The following is a 15,202-nucleotide window of genomic DNA, read 5'->3' as shown; positions in this document are numbered from 1 at the left end:
CCAGGGAGCTGCTGGAGTCACTGTCCCTGGAGGTGTTTAATGAAACATTGGACATGGGACTCAGTGTCGTGGTCTGCTTGGTATGGTGGTATTCGGTCATAAGTTGTATTCGATGACCCCAGAAGTCTTCTCCAACCTATTTAACTCTGTGATTCTCCCGGCCATGTCCAAGGAATCCCAAGCCACGTACACATACGAGGAACAGGCGGATGGGCAGCCATGAACTGAGCCGGAGGCGGGACTCGAACCCGCGACTCCGCAGCCCGCAGGCTCCACCCCGCGCTCCCGGAGGGCCGAGCCGCGCAGGCGCAGAGGGCGCGGCCGGGCGGGGGCGCTGCGGAGCGGTGGCTGCGGCCGCGGGGCCGCGGGGCCGCCATGGGTGACGCGTTCGGCGGGGCGGAGTCGGGCACGCAGGTGAGGCGCGGCTCCCGCCCCGCTCCCTCAGCCCCGAGCCCAGGCACACGGGCGGGGAGGGCCGGGCGAGGCCGCAGCTGGGGAAGGAGAGGGGCGCCGAGGTTCCCACTCACCCCGACGGGGCGGGCGCGGGGCAGCCCCTGCGGGGCCTCCTGAGGGGGCGGTGCGTGACGGAGGGAGTTCCGCCCCTCGAAAGGCCGCGGAAGCTTTCCCGATGGATTTTCCGCGTATCCAGGAGGGATCGGGATTCCCTGGGTCCCTGCTCTGCCTTTGTGTCGGGATGCGGGTGGGCTCCTGTCATGGGCGTCCTGCAGCAGGGGGGGAGGTTGTTTCAGGTGTCTCGATAATTCCGTTATAAATATTCCCTTCGCGCTCCCCTCCCAGGTGTTTGAGAGGAGAAAGGTTTCATTTAAAGGTTCGGACTTGATCTTAAGCACTTCCAACTTTATGGTTCTATAAATAAACATTGTGTAAGGTGGAATTGCTTTCCTCCTCTGTAAGAGAAAAGAGGTTTGAGTTTTGGGATTTTGTTGTGTTGTTTTATTAGTTTTGTTTTTTCATTTCTGGATGTTTTATTTGTTAGAAACTTCCACTTGCAATCAGCAACTTAATTGCTTGGAGATTTGTGTGTAACTGTACCAGAATATGCTGAATAGTTCACATAAAACAGAAAAGTGTGATAATATTTATTGTTAAATCTCTGTGTGGTTTTTAGTGGGACTTGAGCTTTTAAGCCCTTTTGACACGTAAAAAAAATAATAGTACCAGATGTCCACTATTGGCAAATAGACACGAATTAAGGACATGAGCTGTGCTCTTTGTCCAAGGGGTAGATGCATTTATTTGTCCACATGAGTGGTGCCAACAAGGAATGCACATGGTATCAACTCCCTGCAATGAATGGATGTCCAGCCTGGAACAAGGGAGGAGTTGACAACCAATGTGTTAAGAAAAGTCAATGTATGAATACAGTGTTCAGACAAAAAGTGGTAAAAGCACTTGAAACAGAAAACACTTAATTTAAAATAATACTTCTTTAAATAGTCTCATGCATAAAGTCAGATTTTACTGAGTTATTCTCAGACCGCAGTATTGTGCTTTTATTATTTAATGTAATTAATACAACAAATTAGAACTTCTTGCAAAACACCTTTGGTATATCACAATAAGAGTAATAATAAATAGCTTGCATATGTCTTCATGCCCAAAGTTTACAAAAGCTCAGAGCAGTTACAGTGGTTGAGAATTAAATTTTGAGTGGTATTCAAGATAGGTTTGTATGTGTAAATAGCCTCTAGGTTAGCTCACAGCTTCTACCAGGGCTGGAGTATTTAATTTGAATTTCTTTAACATTTTAATGAAGAAATTCCTTACAAGACCTACGTGTGTGCTTCCATTGATGCACAGCTCTGTTGAAACCAACAGAGTACAAGCATGTCATGCATTAGTCAGTGGGACTGTCTGTATGCATATTGATCAGTTATAAAAGGCATAGCTGAAATATTTGAGTCCCATCAGCTTTGTCATTAATGACATTTAACCCAGCTGCTGCTGAACTTTTGCTGTACAGCTTGTTCTCTACATGGAACTGCACATCTGTGCATAATTACACTTGCTGGCATAATTACATTTTCAAAGAACACCTAGGAGTGAGAAGCTATCACTAGCAGGTTGCTAAAGGGTGGTGTTTTTTGTAAAAAAAGATGGAGATGCTTATGGAGGAAGAAATGAGCACCTACACTTTGATTATAGAATCTGAAGCCTCTGCTATGGGATTTGAAATTGACTTGGGATTTTTTTCTAAGCTTTTTCCTACTCCCAAGTTTCTCCAGTGGTACCGTACAACTGTGTTCTGTGCATTGTCTGTGACAAAGCTTGGGACACCTGACATCCACCCTCCAGATTACCCTTTACATGCTGTAGATTTCTCCCCCTCTCATTTTCCAGAAGAACATGTGGGGAGGCAAAATGGGAATGCCTCCCCTGGAACTGAGCCAGGGTCGCTCTTGCTCTGTTTGGAACAGCCCACGCTGTCCCTGTCTGTAATGTGGGCAGAGGTGAGGGACGCCTGTGTAGTGTCTCATCTCAGGTTTGCTTCCATCACTTCTACTGCAGTGTGGACAAACCTTTGTGAGAGTTGAAGGAAAATTGTTGGCTGTTTCTGCCAGGAACCCTGTTGCTCCCAGCATGGCACTAATGAGGCAAGTGCCTTTGGAGATTCTGCTTCAGAACTCGGAAGTAAATACAAGCTTGATAAAAACACAGGTGCGCTATCATCAGCAAATTACCATAAATTACCTACATGAGCAGTGCTCAGAGAAAGCACCTGTAGTTATTTAAAATTAATATATAAACTTGTCATTTAAATAACGGCAGATTCATATTTAAACGATAGCGATCAATTTACTGTGTGTTTCCAGAGCTCTCTCAGTAAACTTAAAGGGTTGATAATCTAAGAGGAGACATGGGCTCACCGTTCCAGAAAAAAATAAACTGCAGAGGATATATTTGTTAATGTACAAATTTAGGAGCACGAGGATGCAGCAATGTGTTTATGCCAGCAGTAGTCGTGACTGCTGGCCCCAGCAGTGCCCATCATTAAGCCCCTGTTACCCCTGTGTGTCGCAGCGGTGCTTCCTCTGCTAAGAAGTGAAGAGCATCAGAAAGCAGCAGCCTTGTGGTGGTTTTCCTCTTTGCCTCAACTTCCTCTGCAGACAAAGGGGTGAGGGATTCCTGGTTCTTCTCCCCAGTGGGTGCAGCTTCTCCTCGCTGGTGGCCAGGGCCAGGCACAGAAGAACTGCACACGTAGGGTCTGACAAGGAGAGCTGCTGGTTTATGTGTCCCAAGTTCCATTCCTGCATTCTTATGTACATACATTCATCTGGATTTTTGCTTTGCCCAGATAATGGAACCCTGCTGATTCCCAAGAGATCACCGTGTGTGTTCTGTGCTGCACAAATGTGTGATGTGTAATGGGAGGATCTGCTGATCCAGAGCAAGGTCAATTTGAGTGTTTTTTTGGCCCTTCAGAGGACGAGTCAGAAAACTCTCCTGGATACATATGAAGAGGCCAAGGCAAACACATTGACATTTTGTTAATGGAAGGGACTTTTAAAATGTCAATGAAAATGTCACACTTAAGATTCCCATTGTGACCACTTGAAGTAAATTCAGGACCATTTAATGGAGTTTTATTTTACTGTTAAAGGAAAACACACACAACTGTTCAAAGAACTTTTAAGATCATTCAGAGCAAGTGTTGCTCATGAATGTGGCAAGGAGGAAAGCAAGAGAAGGCAGTAGTTGTTAGGTGTGTGCTCACTGTTCTTTTGTTCTTGAGGATGGGATAAAACTGAACAGGATTTGTTTTGTCCAGATCTTTAAATGATGGCTGGGTGTCTTGGAGAATGTAGTATTTGCCACCAGGGTGGGTGCCCTGGTGACACTGAGCATCCCAATAATGTCCTTTCCCATGTGTACTAATACATGTAGGGAATAACAGCTCCCAGGGAACATGTTCAGCACTAGGGAAAATGTTCATTCTTGCTTTACACACTGTGCCAGAACTACTAACACAGGTTTTGTGAATACCTGTCTACTTGCTATGCAAATACCTCTCAATTTGAGAAACTGTCCATGATCTTTGAACTAATTAATTTTACAATGGACTTATTTTACGAGGGGCTTTGGAGAACTTGCTTAACAAATTCAAGCTTGCTTTAGAAAGGTTCTTGCAGAGCCACTGGTGACTAATTACTTTTGAACATTCTTAATCCATACTCTGTTTGAACAAGTAACTATGATATAATAGGATTGTAGCCCAGAGGAGTCCCATGTAACTTTTCAGGTGAAATGCACATAGTTTTACTTATAAATGCAGCCAGAGAGGCTGGCTTAGGGGATTGATGATAGGGAAAGTTTCATCTCTCAGCCTGTATGTTTTTTTGGAGATGATGATTGTTACAAATGATGTTCTTTTCCTTTGCTCTTTGGAATGAAATACACAGCACTGCTGTGTACTGGAGGCAATCCATCTCACCAATGTCCCTGAGCAGCCTTTGCTTTTTAAACTTCTCATATCTCCAGTCCCCATTGCCACTGAGCCACCTGTGTGCTCATTGTTTGTGAGGCTGGGACCTTCTGTTACTGTAGTCCAGACTATACATTTCCATATATATTTATGAAAACATCTTTAAAATCAGGCTAATTTTTCAATAGGACTGTGATGGAAAACTGTCAGTTCTTAGAATCCTTAAAATTTGTTTCCTGAGGTCTATTACTTTTAAGTTAACAGCATTGCTCTTTGTCTTGTCTTTAAAAGCTGCTTGCACGACTTGAGGGTAGAAGTTCTCTGAAGAATCTTGAACCTTATCTGTTTGCTGAGGAAGGATCTCCTGTTCATGGTAAAAATGTGTCTTTATCCCATCTATGGAAAAATGTTCATGTAAAAGTATTCTCAGAGATAAACATACAAGTAAATTATTTTGCCCTAGATCAGAATTTTAATTGTTGTAGTTCAATGCAAATAATATAAAATGGAATAATGCAAAGTCGCCCTTCCAAACATTATTAAATAGGTCTTAAAATCTACTTTATGCATATCAAAACACAGGTGTAGGTGAGTAAATACCAAGCACATTGGTCAGTGTCAGTCGTTTTCCAGCAATTTGTTCTAGAGTCTGTCATTAAACCTCTGTGTTTGTTTTTTTTTTAATCACTGGTCTAGACAACAAAGTCATAACTACAGAAATTTGCAAAGAGCATGAGGTTCAATAAATAGCAAAGAGTTCAGTGATATAGAGTTGTCTGAGTAAGTTAGGATAAGGGGCATGAGCAAACAGTGTTTTTCAATGAAGCCAAGTCATCAAGCCCTCCAGTCTTGACCTGAAAAATCCTAAGTATACTTAGATAGAACTTCATAAACAATTCCATTATGGACATAGGTACTAATTAGTTGAATGAGTTCACAATGTCAGGATCAACATGGCTCATAGAGACCTTCAGTGAATGAACGAGAATTTCAGATGGGAGAAATGGGTAACCTTTCAATGACACCAGTACAAGAAATTTTAAGATCAAGGTTAGATATTTTAATGAAAGAAATTAGAACTAAAAAGAAATGAACACATTATTCAGGAAGGCAGACTGAATTTCCAGAGTATGTGAAATTTCATGAATTTCACGATGGAAGAGACAACTCTGATTACAGAAGACTAAAATATATATATAAAAGGCATATGAGTGGCAAACTGTAAGGATCAGCGGTGAGGTACTAGTGTTGTGGAATTTATGTAGGAGTGAGAGGATTCTATAGGGCAAGTATGTGGCTTCAGTGGTTAGCAGCACACTTGTCTGCAGTTTGATTTCCCACAAATACGGAAGATTCAGAAGAAAGAACAGAAAAAGCTATTAAAATAATCAGGATAATTGTGTGAGAGGTGATGCTTAGTCTTTAAACACAGTCACTCTGAGACCCTTTGTGTATTGTTTTGCAGCAGTAGAGAACACATGTGGGCTTTAGCAGTACATGATTCCTGCCCTGAAAGTTTCCAATGTGACATAACAATGATAAAGGATGGAGAAATTCTGCTGAGCCAGTGCAAGTAGAGCAGAGAAAAATATTTAAACAGTCTAATTTCTGAACTGCTGTGTTACTCACAAGAAGAACTAACGGCCAGGAGTGAAACTGGTGTATGCTTCACAAGGCTCTCAAATTCTTAATTTTTTTAGAAGATGAGATATTACTGTATTTTTTTTTAAACACAAATATTGAATGATCTTTTAGTCTGGATATTTGGTATTTCTTAGTCAACTTTACACACAACAAACAAATATTTGAGATTTGAATTGATTTGAGAACCAAATTGAGATTCAGTTATGTACTGGTCAAACAGATCTTAAGATGTTTTCTTGGGGATCACTAACTGCCCTTGTTGCAGTCCATACCGTTACATAGTTTCATGTCAGATTATCTGCTTTGCTCTTTAAGCTTTATATGTTGTTCATGTCTGTCTGAAGACTGTTCCAGAACCTCAGTTCTAAGATGGCTGGAAGTCTTCTAAAGTTAATCACTGGTTTCTCTGTGCCAACAGTCATTAAGGTTTTGAAGCACTTGTGTTTTTCTTCTACTTCCAACAAATTGTATCAATTATTACCTGTAATGGTGATGCTTTTTGGCTGACATTAATGAAGCTGCCTAAAATATTAGCACAGCTCTTGTAAGTATATAAATGGATTTCACTTTTTATTACGTTTTTGCTTTTTCTTTTAATGCCACAGTATTCATGTGAGCCCATGTGTTATTTTGATGTGTGTTCTCATTATTCAGTCTCAAATCCCTGTTGAAGGCCTACCTCTCCATTTGTCATGAACTTGACTTTCAGTGTGTCACTGTGGAATTCTGTAATCTGTTACCCATGAAGTCTATACTGAACAGCTCTTCATTTAAAATGCTGTGATTAAGGCAATGCAAAGACCTAAATAATTCTTTTTTCTGATGGAATTTAAACCAAACAAATATATGAAGTTTCAATAAACTATCCAAAGATTACATTATAGTTAAGTGTTCATAACTTGCATGTCAGAGTACTGTAAAATAGGGATAGATAATATAGGTATTAATGTGATACTCTAACCACTGCTTCTAGTTATGATGGACTTGCATATTTAAGAGCACGTAAGTACATTAATTACATACCATTTAAGCTCTTCTGGAATGGAGCAAAAGTGACATAAGCATTAAATAATCTTCCACTACTGCCAGTCATATTTCCCCTGTGCCACTGGCATGAAGGTGTGGGTGTCAGTGTAGGCTCTGATGTTCACCAATTGCATGACACCCAGCATTAACTTGGAATAAATATTAGACCTTTCTACTTCACTTACAAATGGTATAAATATTAGTGACAGCTTCTGCACAGTATTGTAAATGACCAGCCCAGGAAGTTCAAGGTAGCCTACAATGTGAAACACACAAAGTTATTGCTGAGTGCTCCAACAGCCTGTTTGTATCTGCAGTGTCAGAAAATAGTTTAACTAGTATTTGCTGGTGGATTGATAACAGACAAAAATAAGGCTCTTCGCATTTAACACATGACACCAAACGGATGACCAGGACTGAGCACAGTGTTTCAGTTAAAAATATATTAATCTTACATAAATATTTACATTTCTTCAGCATCATTTAGTTTAACCTGCATGGCCATTCATAGGAGTGGACTATTGTTCTCTTTAATGGGCCAGTTCAGGCTACCCTGAGCCAGGCAGTGTGTTGGGGGACTCCTTAAAACCTAACTCTTGAATTCACCAGTGCTGAATTTCATGTGAAATCACTCAGCTCATCCATCTCCATCTGTTAAATCTTCACAAACTTAAGTCTTTATTAACTCAATTAGTTTGCCTTCTACATGTTTTGCCAAGCTAATGGAACATTCATCTACTGATATGTTTAATGTCTGCCAACACCAATTCTAATAGAAAAATTTCCCATTAACTTTCTTCCATGTTAAAGTGCTGTTCCTGCTCTCCTTCTCAGCCTGTTCTCATCCTGTGACAGTATCTTTTTACTAATCCTCCTTTCAAAGTTGTTTTGACATTAATGGATGATGCTAGTCCTGATTACTCAGTTTCTTCTGTGACTGTGTCAGCGTGTCAGAGGCTTCTTGAAAATGTTGCTGGCCTCGCTTCCTCCTTTGCTGTGTCATGGTTTGTCCTCTCTGATCCAGAGAAGTGAATTTCCCCTCTTATCTTACTGTAACAGCCTGGTTGCTAATTCAATGAAACCCTACATTTATAGATGTTGCTATAAATGTCTCCTGTTTTGCACCCGTTCTTCTTATGGGCAGCCTCTTGGATAATCAGGAAGGCACAGAAATACCCAGCTCTCTTGAGGTTTTCTTGCAGTCCAAGCTGTTACTGATTTCAGAGTAACTCAAGTGTCTTGGTCAAGCTACAAGGAAGCTGTCTATCTCTTTCAGCAATGTTGAACAAACTTTGAGGGGTGCTGGGCTGTCTTGCTGTTCGCATTTATAAACCATCACCACAAAAACCTCTGAGGATGATTTTTGTCATTCAACTTAGAATTTTTACTTAAATAAGTTTTATAAGTTCTGTCAATAAAAAAAAACAACAACTCATCCAGTGTCATTCTGTAGCACACAGAAATCCTGCTAGAATATCTTCTAGCAGGAAGAAGATAGGAAAAAGTGAAGCATTTATTTCCCAGAATAATTTTGGAATCCAGTAGGTCATATTTTGCTGTAAAGGCAGGTGAAGCAGTCTTTTGCCTGTCGGCCCCACTCAGTTACTGGTCTGGATTCAGAAATGCCAATCAGGGTGGCAGAAGTTCTGTGCCACAGCCAGTGGCAAAAGATACACTTTGTTCCTTATCAAGAGCTGCCTTATGCAATTGTTCTAAAATATTTCAAGAGACAAAATACGAGGGAATGACCTACCCAGCGCTTTTAGGAGTTCTTTCAAGCTGGTATCTCACCCTGCCAGGCTGTGGTTATGTCTCTGGCACAGGCTGTGTGACAGCAGAGCCACTGAGTGCAAGTGTCAGAGTTGGGCAGTGCGACCTCTGGACAGGAAGAGAAAATAAAAATTTATGTCCCAGGAATTGTAGTTATCTTTCATCTCAGAAGAGTGGGAGCCATTCGGAACAGCTTAGTAAGGGCTTGGGAGGCAATCAAGCTTTTTAATAAATTTAAAAGTATCAGAAACTCATAGAAATGGTATTTCTGAGTGTCACTGAAATGGACAGACTTGTCACATCAGGTGTAAATTGCTTTTAACACTTGCAAAGGCAGAAGAGCTTGGTTTCTTCCCTACCATCCTCCTACCCTCATCCCAAACTGCATCTTGACATTGTAGGCACTTGTGAATGAGGACACATCCTCTGGAAGTTGAGCAGTGACTTGAAAAACCCTGTTAATTCAGGCAGGCACAAACATGTTTAAGGAAAGTTGCAGTTAATTCTCTCGTCTCACATCCCCCTATGGAAAGCTGTTAGGCCATTTGCACTTGCCAAGGCCGTGGAAATCTCTCACCTTCCTGCAATTACAGTTGTGTGATTTTCTTTACTGCATGTAGTTAACCCTTCTGCCTATAAAATCCAAAATGTCATAAATAATCCAGTTTCCAAAATTAGAAATTTATAAAGAGCAGCTAATAAATTAACTTTTTCTAGAGTCTTCTTCTGATACAAGACATCAGAAGACCTTGGATAAGGCTTTATAGTATCTTGCATTCACATCCAACAAAAGAACTGGTTTTCTAACGAAGCGTAATGCTGTTTTTAATTAACATTTTAAATTTTTATGATATGTATTTTATGACCCACATGGATGAGGTAATTAGGCTGAATCCTTTTATGAACAGAGATCCTTTGCTCAGACAGAGGCATTGCCTGGAGTTGAAGGAGTCCCTGAATCTCCCTCGTCAAAAGAAGCAGTTTCACATTATTACCAGCACAGTAGAATATAAGTGCCAAATAAACTTACTGGTGTGCTCTTCACCAGTCACAGATTCCTGCAGGAGTCTTGTGGCATGCATCATGTGACATATATGTCAAATGACCTCTAAAATGTCAGATTTTTTGTTTTGTTTTGTCCTCTACTTTATTATTTCTTAATTGTGTGTACATAGTATAGATGGTTTCTTAGCCACTTTCGTGTAGCAGCTTCCTCTTCTGCCTTCATCTGCCTATAATGATACAGATGAAATCCAGTTGCCAACCTTTCATTAATGGAAGTCTCCTAGATGATGCTGGCAGAAGTTTTCAACCTTTGTTCACAGTTGATTAACTTCATTTTAGAGGTCTTTCTTGAAAACTGAAATACCTTTCGGTATATGCTAACCAGAATTTAAACAGTTTTATGAATGTCAAATAAAATGCATTTCCCAATTTGTGGAATAGTGAATATTGGTTCAGAAAACACTGGAAACCAACTCTGGGCTCTAAGTGCTCTTACCTGACAACATGCTGCTTTATTTTTGAACAGGAGATGTTATTGAATTCCACGGCCCAGAAGGGACGGGAAAAACAGAAATGCTTTATCACCTTATCGCCCGCTGCATCATTCCCAAAGCAGAAGGAGGACTGGAAGTAGAAGTCATGTTTGTTGACACAGATTACCATTTCGATATGCTCCGGCTGGTCACCATTCTTGAGAACAGACTGGTGCAAGGGACTGAAGAAATGATAAAGGGGTGCCTGGGAAGGCTTTTCCTTGTGAGCTGCAGTAGTAGCACTCAGTTACTCCTCACTCTTTACTCTTTAGAAAACCTGTTCTGTGCTCACCCCTCGCTCTGTGTTTTACTTTTAGACAGTTTATCAGCTTTTTATTGGATAGACAGAAGCAATGGAGGGGAGAGTCTCACCTTGCAGGAGATGAACCTGAAGAAATGTGCTAACTTCCTTGAAAAGCTTGTGACACAGCACCACCTGATCCTCTTTGCAACAACACAGACACTGATGCAGAAATCTGCAAACTCTGCAGAAAGCTTCTTACCTTTAAAACTTCCACATGAAACTGATACAGACTACAGACCATATCTCTGTAAATCATGGCAGCAAATGGTAACCCACAGGATATTTTTCTCTAAGCAGTGTAATTCTGGCAACAGCAAAGGTTTTACTGTAGTTTCTTGCCACCTCAAAAGAAACCAGATAGTAAAACGTCCATTTAGTGTTGCGGAATGTGGAGTTCAGTTTTAACATCGGTTTATTTTGTAAATGTTTATCAAATCCCAGTGCTTAAGGCCTGATTAGTTCTAAGTAGCTTTTAGTAACTTTTTGACTAGCTGGTTGTTGCTGGGTGATTAATAATTTTTGTCACCATTTTCTTAAATGAAAGTGAAGGGCAGGGAATGGTAAAATTTTTGAATCACTTCATCAAATCAGTCCAAACTATAGAGGAATGTCGACATTATTTGTTTGTGCTTAATCAGGAAAATGGTAACCAAAGACACATTAAAGTTCTGGTAACCTTCAGCAATCTAACCTATGTGGCCAAATGCCTGTTAGAATTTCTGGGTCTTGCTGCTTTACACTCCTTCTCTTCCAAGCTCCAAAAGTAGCTTGTCCGTGGCAGAGGTTGCAAAGAAGCCAGAGTTCACTCTTTATGAACATTGGCCTTGGTTTATTCCCTGTAGCTTTGGGCATAAAAAATGCCAATTTTGCCTGAAGGCAAGGATTCATTTTCACAGCTTATTAAATAGTGGTGATCCTGACTGTGCAGCTTCTCCTGGCTCTCAACCTCTCCATTTATGTTAGCGAGTGCTCAGAGGAGCAGGGATTGCAGGTGTTCTGACACTTACAAACGCCTGGCATTGAAGAATCTTCAGCTATTAAAGCAATGGGGGCCTGATTTCCAGAAATGAAGGAGAAGTAAAGACCCAGCTCTGGGTATCTGTGAGTTTGTGCTGTATGCAGCAAACAGTTTAATTTTTGAAAATAATTATGCACAAGTTATGGGTTGTTTTGGGACTAGAGGTTGTTTTTTTGTTTATAATTTTTTTAAATGACCACACAGAGTTTTTTCTCTGCCCTCACTCATTATTCCTTCCCATTTCTTTCCCCTCCCCACTGTCTCTAAGAAATCCAGGAATGCCATGCCTCTGGTCTTTACCAACATATATTTGCCACATGCAGAACATTTGTGTGCAGGATTTGGCATGTAACATGTTGCAATTCTGGCAAAGAAGATTGAGAACTTATGAGAAATGCCCTACAGTTCTGGCAAAGAACACCACATTATTTATGAACCTAGAGTGCCCTTTGAAAGCTTCAAAGTGCTTTACACGAAAGAAAATTGCACACAGTACATTATTTAATACAAAAACTTACATTAGCTTACAAATTCAAATTATTCAAACAAGGGGGAAATACTTCTCACAGTGATGTTTGTTCAGTCATGTTGCACAGCACGTTTTATAGTTTAGATTGAAGAGATTATTAACAAAAATGCATATTAAGAAGAAGTATCTAGCTCAGTATCTTTTTGAGGAAGATGCCTAAAAAATTCTGTTGTGAGACACTTACCTTTGAATTTCCTGACTTCTGAAGCAGCTTTTTCAAGCTGAATGTATGTCTGGAATCCCAGCTGTGTATAGTTCAGTTACCCTCTTGTGTTCCACTGTGTCTGTTCACAATGAGTTCAGTTTAATTATTCTTTCTGTGGGAAAACTTCTTTTTTTCCCTTCTGATTTTAAACCTTCCATCTGATCACTTCTTCACACCATCATTTCTTTTACTCTGACACACGAGCAAACTTTGCCTTTTAGACATCTCCCCAGAGCTGATGATTTTATAGAGTGTCACTTCATTTGTGCTTTCTCATCCATCAGCACCAATATGTATTTTATTTCAAAACCTGCTTAAGTACACAAATCCATGAAAAGATATACAACAACCATTCAGCCTAGAGTGGACCCAAGTTTACCATGAATAGACAATTCCACTATGAATTATGATAAAGGGCATTATTGATTTTTTTGTAAAAAAGAACGGGAAATTTCAAGTAGAACTGGAGAATTTCAAAATCTGAAAATTCTAGGACTGTAATTTCTACTAGGAAAAAATCAAAAAAACAAACAGTTCCCCTTTCCATTGGAGAATACAGCTCCACTGATGATTAACTTCTTCATAAAATCATACTTGCTAAAGAATATGCTTGAGAAAAAAAAAACAATGGATATGCTCTGGCATTCCCATCTGGGAAAAAAGCTTTTATATTATTCACAATGCCATTTGTATTTTGCATTGTTCTATAAAAGAAATGCCTAAACTGAAATGAAGCCAATGTTCTAGTCGATCAAAAAGAGCACCTCAGGAAATTTTGAAATTTCCCAGTTTTATTTTTACTTTGAATGCAGACAGATTTTTTTAATTCTCTGGTAATTGTAATATTCATGCTCTGCACATTTGTTTTAGCTGTATAGCAAGCCTGAATTTCTGAGGTGCTGAACATCTATATCCCTGTAATGCTGCAGGAGAGATAGGCAGTACGTAATCCAGGAGTTCACTGACCTCATCCTTTGCCAAAATTATGCCATTTGGAAAAATGAACCTTTAGGAGACAAGTCTCAGAAAGATGTAGTGATAAAGAACCTGGGAAGCAGCAGTTTTGTTTGTACCTTACTGCTCTGTGGGTATTAAACATGGGGTTTGCCATTTTTTAAATGGAGAATTTTCTCAAAACTTTGTACCGATTGTAGTTAGTGGAGACTGCATTCCATCCTTGTGAGCCAGGAACAGTGTATGAAATGTAGCATTGTACCTGGAATACTCTGTTTAATGCAGATCCTCCTCTTTCACCTAGACCTGAGGTACCACCCTGTCTCCAGCCCACTGTCTCACCTGGGGTGCCCTGAGCTGCTGCAGCTCAGTCTTCCAGGGAGGAAGCACATTTCGGTTTAGTAGGTCTGTGCTAAATCAGCCCTGCAGAGGAGAATGGAATACATGTATTCCTGAACTCTGATTTAGGCAGGTATTTCTTAGAAATGAAAATCCTTTCATGTCAGTGCCATTGTTCTTCAGCTCAGGGTGGTATTATTAAGGCTTTTGTAGGCACAGGAACTTTTTACATTCCTTAGAATTTTGTTTGTTGTTTCATATGCAACATGGAATTAAAGCAGCAAGCTTGAAATAAAGAGAAACAAGTTCACCCTTTCCCCCATCCTTTTCATAACGAAAGGGCTTCTTGGCAAAACCAAATTAAGGTATTTTGCAGGTTTTATATTTATTTCTAACTAAACTAGTATTTCTATGGACACCTGGAAAGAAAATGTCAAGTTTTATATTCAGTTAAAAGTTCTTTGTATTCCTAGACTTTTTATACAGCAAATAAAATACAAATAATAGTTTGCTTGGTTTAAGTTTTCACTTGCACATAAAATTCAAGTTTCCTTTTTCTTGTATAACTAATCTCAGAAACTTAATTTTCCCTGGAGTCTGGAAATGGCAGAAGATGAATGTTCCCCCTTGGAAACATACCTGGAGTTGTATTTTTTCTGGATAGTAATGGACAAAGAAATACCAATTTGATGGCAGCTGTATAGAAGCCTTGGACTGTATCTGAAGAGGAACATGACTTCTTTCTTTTCTGTGGCTGCTCTAATAAAATGTCTCTTGAACCTCTTTATTCAAATGTACTTTTTATATGCATTACCATGCTGGCGTGATGGGCAATATAATTTTGCCATCATCAAGCCCGATGCCAAACTTTACACACACCTCAGGATAAAGCTGTGCCACAGCACCAAACTCCAGCTGATGTAGAAAGCTGCGGCGAATTCTCACGTGTGTAAAAGCTGCAGACAGGTGCCATGTGTCCAACAACAACAGAGTAGCACAGGACCCCTGCATTTCCTAAAGAAGGGGAGGAACTGGAAGGGCTCGGAAGACTTTGACAATGGCAAAAATTTTCAGACAGGTACAGGAGCATGATTACAATCCATATGCATGATCTGGATGGAGAACTGATGCCCTGCAGCAGTCTCTGAAATCAAAGGCCTGGCCATCCACGTGTGTGAGAGAAGACAGCAGAGTGGCACTGGGCTATGAATAACGTGGAGTGTGACAAAAGGGCCCATGAACTGTTCACAGACCTGCCTAGCATGGTAATACATTCAAGGCTGACTAGAGTGGACCTGTAGGTTCACTGTAGGTTGTTCCCACCTGGGAATATGGATTCCACTATGTAGATGCTTTATAGCTTATTTATAATGAAAATATAAAACTCTACTGCTCTAGACCCAGGAGGAATTAAATGTAAAAACAGGCTTC

General features: G+C 40.3%; 1 protein-coding gene across 1 annotated transcript; it reads left to right on the top strand.

Annotated features, from left to right (window-relative positions):
* Window positions 1-328: 328 nt before the first annotated feature.
* Window positions 329-14,450, top strand: XRCC2 (X-ray repair cross complementing 2). The gene is made up of 3 exons (XM_058831040.1): window positions 329-414; window positions 4,736-4,817; window positions 10,416-14,450. Exons 1-3 carry the CDS (start codon window positions 376-378, stop codon window positions 11,129-11,131), a joined length of 837 nt encoding a protein of 278 aa, XP_058687023.1. The 5' UTR covers window positions 329-375; the 3' UTR covers window positions 11,132-14,450.
* Window positions 14,451-15,202: the final 752 nt, after the last annotated feature.

The sequence above is a fragment of the Poecile atricapillus genome, chromosome 2 (assembly GCF_030490865.1).
Source record: "Poecile atricapillus isolate bPoeAtr1 chromosome 2, bPoeAtr1.hap1, whole genome shotgun sequence".
In the NCBI taxonomy this organism is placed as follows: Eukaryota; Metazoa; Chordata; class Aves; order Passeriformes; family Paridae; genus Poecile; species Poecile atricapillus.
The sequence above is the reverse complement of the archived record's forward strand: the minus strand, read 5'-3'. Positions and strand labels throughout refer to the sequence as shown.